The sequence below is a fragment of the Coregonus clupeaformis genome, chromosome 1, assembly GCF_020615455.1.
Source record: "Coregonus clupeaformis isolate EN_2021a chromosome 1, ASM2061545v1, whole genome shotgun sequence".
NCBI lineage: Eukaryota > Metazoa > Chordata > Actinopteri > Salmoniformes > Salmonidae > Coregonus > Coregonus clupeaformis.
Window position 1 is genome coordinate 89,559,146 of NC_059192.1, and position 6,852 is coordinate 89,565,997.

The following is a 6,852-nucleotide window of genomic DNA, read 5'->3' on the forward strand; positions in this document are numbered from 1 at the left end:
CTTTGGGTACGTGTGAATGGCAGCATTGACAAGGAGCAGGCAGCTGGTGTCCATCTGACCGTCTGTATCTAGCTGTCTTTCTCTAGCTCTTCTCCACCGTTTTCAATATCCCATAGTTGACGACAAAATGAGGACTTGGAGAAAATGGCTACCCCCTTATCTGTTCATGTATTTGGATGTGTGGTTCAAGAGTCCTAAAGGAAGCTGACTGGCTCAATCTATACAGTACAACCTTCGCTGACCATCATTCATCAGCCTATATTTGTTGGATTTCACGTTTTTTTTACTGTGCCCGTTTTTATTAGTACTTAAAAATAAATGTGCTTTATTAACAAACTGTAAAAGGACTACACCCACGTCTTCAGTTGTATCTAGCCCCACCCCCTCGCATAAACTGGTGACATTAGGTTCAGTTGTATCTAGCCCCACCCCCTCGCATAAACTGGTGACATTAGGTTCAGTTGTATCTAGCCCCACCCCCTCGCATAAACTGGTGAAATTAGGTTCAGTTGTATCTAGCCCCACCCCCTCGCATAAACTGGTGAAATTAGGTTCAGTTGTATCTAGCCCCACCCCCTCGCATAAACTGGTGACATAACATTGTTAACATTTTTTACATTTTTTTTTAACATTTACGTCATTTAGCAGACGCTCTTATCCAGAGCGACTTACAGTTAGTGAATACATATCTTTTTATACTGGCCCCCCGTGGGAATCAAACCCACAACCCTGGCGTTGCAAACGCCATGCTCTATCAACTGAGCTACATCCCTGCCGGCCATTCCCTCCCCTACCCTGGATGACGCTGGGCCAATTGTGCGCCGCCCATGAGTCTCCCGGTCGCGGCCGGCTGCGACAGAGCCTGGATTCGAACCAGGATCTCTAGTGGCACAGTTAGCACTGCGATGCAGTGCCTTAGACCACTGCGCCACTCAGGAGGTGACATTAGGTTCAGTTGTATCTAGCCCCACCGCCCCTCGCATGAACAGGTGAAATTAGGTTCAGTTGTATCTAGCCCCACCCCTCGTAAGGGAAGAGTATTCCACCCCCGCATGAACAGGTGAAATTAGGTTGTTGACAGCGTTCTTCTCAAACTAAACTAGACCAATTGAAAAGGAATAAAGTTTTTCTCTAATGACATGACTATTGATTTGTCTAATAGTCTTTGTTTACGGATAAAGACAAAATCCAATTTGTTTGCGGTAATGCAGTTTCCAATAATCAATAAAGACATGATAATGACTCCAGAGAGCCTGTTCTAACAGGTTAATTGATGTGGCAGAGCGTTTTGTGGGTCCTTCTGTGATGAGATGCAGAACTATGAACCCGCTGCTTCAGATGGGTAGTTTCTAAAGCAGTTGGCAAAGCATAAAGACGGGCAACTCTCAGGACCTGTTTCTCTCTTAAAGTGAATTACAGAAGCCCGTAACGAGGTTTCAGCCCTGTCCCCCTCCATATCATAACAGATGGGGCAGGCCATTCATTCATAGATTAAAAAAGCTGAATTGAGCCAGAAGCTTTGTTTTTCAGCTGTCTGGTTTCTGTCAATGGTGAATGAGGCAGTTGAGGGGAAATCTGAGGGACTTTGGTATTCTGTTTTCACTCTGCTCAATTGATTTGATTGTAAGAAGGGCCTGCTTTTTTTTTTTACCCAGTCTTTTATTTGGCTGCTTAAGGAAAGTGAAAAGAAGAGAGATTGTGTTCTGGCTTTCCCAGTGGAGTGTGACGGCTGAGTTGGTTACTGTCTCTAACACTGGTCCTTGGAATGGTTTCTCTTCAAGTCAAGTCAAGTTGACCTTACTACCCCACAAGTGGGAAATTCATTTGACACCCTTCACCTTTTTAAAAAAACAACAACATTTTCTAAGATATTATTCTGGGTGTGTTTCCCCCTGAAGTCCATATACGTTCTGAAGGTGATCTGCTGGCCAGTTTTAAATCTCATCAACGTGTCCCCAGTCATTGTCATGCTGTTCTTTCTTACCGTCTGCTTTCTCACTTCTTTTGATTAACATTTCATTTTCATCCATCTTCTATTTTGTCTTCATTCTGACCCCTTTTTTTTTTTTTAGGTATTCTTGTTTTTGTGTTTTTATTCAAGCTAACTTTTGATGTAACATTTCTCTTTTCGTAAAGTAATTAACCATTTGCCAAATGTAGATGGAAAGCATTACAACGGTGGTATTTATCATTCTGTGGAATTCAGCTGCCATTGCATTGAATTAAAAACTGTTTTGAAATAAAACAATTGAAATATAAAAATGTTGTTCTCCTGCTGTCATTAGTTCAATGTGTTTTCCCTCTAAAAGGCCAAGGGAAGGAGTGTTAAAGGGAAGTGAGATGGGTTTTCCCTCTAAAAGGCCAAGGTAAGGAGTGTTAAAGGGAAGTGAGATGGGTTTTCCCTCTAAAAGGCCAAGGTAAGGAGTGTTAAAGGGAAGTGAGATGGGTTTTCCCTCTAAAAGGCCAAGGTAAGGAGTGTTAAAGGGAAGTGAGATGGGTTTTCCTCGGTACAAGGAGTGGAACGTTAGCTGAACAGACTGGTAACCAGGCTATGGTCACGGTGTTGAGGGAAAGCAAATGGACGATCCACTGGTAACCAGGCTATGGTCACGGTGTTGAGGGAAAGCAAATGGACGATCCACTGGTAACCAGGCTATGGTCCCGGTGTTGAGGGAAAGCAAATGGACGATCCACTGGTAACCAGGCTATGGTCACGGTGTTGAGGGAAAGCAAATGGACGATCCACTGGTAACCAGGCTATGGTCCCGGTGTTGAGGGAAAGCAAATGGCCGATCCACTGGTAACCAGGCTATGGTCACGGTGTTGAGGGAAAGCAAATGGACGATCCACTGGTAACCAGGCTATGGTCACGGTGTTGAGGGAAAGCAAATGGACGATCCACTGGTAACCAGGCTATGGTCACGGTGTTGAGGGAAAGCAAATGGACGATCCACTGGTAACCAGGCTATGGTCACGGTGTTGAGGGAAAGCAAATGGACGATCCACTGGTAACCAGGCTATGGTCACGGTGTTGAGGGAAAGCAAATGGACGATCCACTGGTAACCAGGCTATGGTCCCGGTGTTGAGGGAAAGCAAATGGATGATCCACTGGTAACCAGGCTATGGTCACGGTGTTGAGGGAAAGCAAATGGACGATCCACTGGTAACCAGGCTATGGTCACGGTGTTGAGGGAAAGCAAATGGACGATCCACTGGTAACCAGGCTATGGTCCCGGTGTTGAGGGAAAGCAAATGGATGATCCACTGGTAACCAGGCTATGGTCACGGTGTTGAGGGAAAGCAAATGGACGATCCACTGGTATTGGTGTGGGGCCTCCACTTGGCCTGGTATTGGTGTGGGGCCTCCACTTGGCCTGGTATTGGTGTGGGGCCTCCACTTGGCCTGGTATTGGTGTGGGGCCTCCACTTGGCCTGGTATTGGTGTGGGGCCTCCACTTGGCCTGGTATTGGTGTGGGGGCCTCCACTTGCCTGGTATTGGTGTGGGGGCCTCCACTTGGCCTGGTGTTGGTGTGGGGGCCTCCACTTGGCCTGGTATTGGTGTGGGGGCCTCCACTTGGCCTGGTATTGTGTGGGGCCTCCACTTGGCCTGGTATTGGTGTGGGGCCTCCACTTGGCCTGGTATTGGTGTGGGGGCCTCCCACTTGGCCTGGTATTGGTGTGGGGGGCCTCCACTTGGCCTGGTATTGGTGTGGGGCCTCCACTTGGCCTGGCATTGGTGTGGGGCCTCCACTTGGCCTGGTATTGGTGTGGGGCCTCCACTTGGCCTGGTATTGGTGTGGGGCCTGGTATTGGTGTGGGGCCTCCACTTGGCCTGGTATTGGTGTGGGGGCCTCCACTTGGCCTGGTATTGGTGTGGGGCCTCCACTTGGCCTGGTATTGGTGTGGGGCCTCCACTTGGCCTGGTATTGGTGTGGGGCCTCCACTTGGCCTGGTATTGGTGTGGGGCCTCCCACTTGGCCTGGTATTGGTGTGGGGCCTCCCACTTGGCCTGGTATTGGTGTGGGGCCTCCACTTGGCCCTGGTATTGGTGTGGGGCCTCCCACTTGGCCTGGTTTGGGGTGGGGCCTCCACTTGGCCTGGTATTGGTGTGGGGCCTCCACTTGGCCTGGTATTGGTGTGGGGCCTCCACTTGGCCTGGTATTGGTGTGGGGCCTCCACTTGGCCTGGTATTGGTGTGGGGCCTCCACTTGGCCTGGTATTGGGAGGGGGCCTCCACTTGGCCTGGTATTGTGTGGGGCCTCCACTTGGCCTGGTATTGGTGTGGGGGCCTCCACTTGGCCTGGTATTGGTGTGGGGCCTCCACTTGGCCTGGTATTGGTGTGGGGGCCTCCACTTGGCCTGGTATTGGTGTGGGGGCCTCCACTTGGCCTGGTGTTGGTGTGGGGGCCTCCACTTGGCCTGGTGTTGGTGTGGGGCCTCCACTTGGCCTGGTATTGGTGTGGGGCCTGGTATTGGTGAGGGGCCTCCACTTGGCCTGGTATTGGTGTGGGGCCTCCACTTGGCCTGGTGTTGGTGTGGGGGCCTCCACTTGGCCTGGTATTGGTGTGGGGCCTCCACTTGGCCTGGTATTGGTGTGGGGCCTCCACTTGGCCTGGTATTGGTGTGGGGCCTGGTATTGGTGTGGGGCCTCCACTTGGCCTGGTATTGGTGTGGGGCCTCCACTTGGCCTGGTATTGGTGTGGGGGCCTCCACTTGGCCCTTGTCTCGGACCTGTGATGACAGACCTCAGGAGATGTCACTCCTCCTATAGTAACTGCCCAAGAAGAGCCACTGCGCTGAAGGGACCTTCTGTCAGCAAAGTACAATTCGCTTACTAGGACTGAGATGCAGTCGCTCAGGATAAGTTTCTGCTAATTGACTAAAATGTAATTATACTGCAAAACAGTTTAAGGGTGCTTTGCAGTTCTAAATAAATAGCACTAGTAGTTCTAGTACTTGTTTCCATTATTTCACAATCTATGTTCTCGACCATTTTAATGAAGACGCGTTGACAGAGGGATCTTGGGATCTTTATGAGATTATAGAATGCTTTGAATGATATTTTACTACAGTAATCTAATATAATCACGTTATGGAGTTGTTAGCTTTGTGATGGAGACAAGCCCGAATAAAACGGAAACACCTTTTCCTTCACATAATCGGGATTGCGCTGAATTAAATAAAACATTTTATTTTCCTGGCTGAATGCTGAGGACGTGATGGATTCTCTTCCCCCTCGTTCAGTCCCTTGATTACTCTGTTCGGTGGAGATTTTCTATGCAACGTTAATGCAATTTCTGAAACCCTTCAGAACAAGGAGGAGCAGAGAGAGACCGAAGATAAAGATGGCAATTATTCTATTGAAGAGCTACAATGTTTCTAATTGCCCCCGGCTGCTGCTTCAGTATCCTGGAAATGATTTGGTTGGCTTGGTTAAATGATGTTACTAATTCATATGATTGCTTATAATGAGTCAGTCTTTCTTATTTTGGTTTTCTGACTTCTGCTTAATGTGAAATGGCATTCATTTCAGCTATAGGGATAATCACTCATTCAGAAGACTGGCGTAGAAGGCAGTGAAAGGCTGGAGCTGTAGGGTTGTTGTGTATAGTTGGCCACAGTGAAAGGCTGGAGGGTTGTTGTGTATAGTTGACCACAGTGAAAGGCTGACGCTGGAGGGTTGTTGTGTATAGTTGACCACAGTGAAAGGCTGTAGGGTTGTTGTGTATAGTTGACCACAGTGAAAGGCTGACGCTGGAGGGTTGTTGTGTATAGTTGGCCACAGTGAAAGGCTGTAGGGTTGTTGTGTATAGTTGGCCACAGTGAAAGGCTGTAGGGTTGTTGTGTATAGTTGACCACAGTGAAAGGCTGACGCTGTAGGGTTGTTGTGTATAGTTGACCACAGTGAAAGGCTGGAGGGTTGTTGTGTATAGTTGGCCACAGTGAAAGGCTGTAGGGTTGTTGTGTATAGTTGACCACAGTGAAAGGCTGACGCTGGAGGGTTGTTGTGTATAGTTGACCACAGTGAAAGGCTGTAGGGTTGTTGTGTATAGTTGGCCACAGTGAAAGGCTGGAGGGTTGTTGTGTATAGTTGACCACAGTGAAAGGCTGACGCTGGAGGGTTGTTGTGTATAGTTGACCACAGTGAAAGGCTGACGCTGTAGGGTTGTTGTGTATAGTTGACCACAGTGAAAGGCTGACGCTGGAGGGTTGTTGTGTATAGTTGACCACAGTGAAAGGCTGACGCTGTAGGGTTGTTGTGTATAGTTGACCACAGTGAAAGGCTGGAGGGTTGTTGTGTATAGTTGGCCACAGTGAAAGGCTGTAGGGTTGTTGTGTATAGTTGACCACAGTGAAAGGCTGACGCTGGAGGGTTGTTGTGTATAGTTGACCACAGTGAAAGGCTGTAGGGTTGTTGTGTATAGTTGGCCACAGTGAAAGGCTGGAGCTGGAAGGGTTGTTGTGTATAGTTGGCCACAGTGAAAGGCTGGAGGGTTGTTGTGTATAGTTGACCACAGTGAAAGGCTGGAGGGTTGTTGTGTATAGTTGGCCACAGTGAAAGGCTGGAGGGTTGTTGTGTATAGTTGACTACAGTGAAAGGCTGGAGGGTTGTTGACTACAGTGAAAGGCTGGAGGGTTGTTGACTACAGTGAAAGGCTGGAGGGTTGTTGTGTATAGTTGACTACAGTGAAAGGCTGGAGGGTTGTTGTGTATAGTTGACTACAGTGAAAGGCTGGAGGGTTGTTGACTACAGTGAAAGGCTGGAGGGTTGTTGTGTATAGTTGACTACAGTGAAAGGCTGGAGGGTTGTTGACTACAGTGAAAGGCTGGAGGGTTGTTGACCACAGTG

The 6,852-nt window shown here is 48.6% G+C and overlaps 1 protein-coding gene across 1 annotated transcript; it reads right to left on the minus strand.

The window, feature by feature from the left end:
* Window positions 1-3,225: 3,225 nt before the first annotated feature.
* On the minus strand, window positions 3,226-4,968 carry LOC121571848 (skin secretory protein xP2-like). The gene is made up of 2 exons (XM_045221750.1): window positions 4,959-4,968; window positions 3,226-4,733 (listed from the first exon to the last, which is right to left on the minus strand). Exons 1-2 carry the CDS (start codon window positions 4,966-4,968, stop codon window positions 3,226-3,228), a joined length of 1,518 nt encoding a protein of 505 aa, XP_045077685.1.
* Window positions 4,969-6,852: the final 1,884 nt, after the last annotated feature.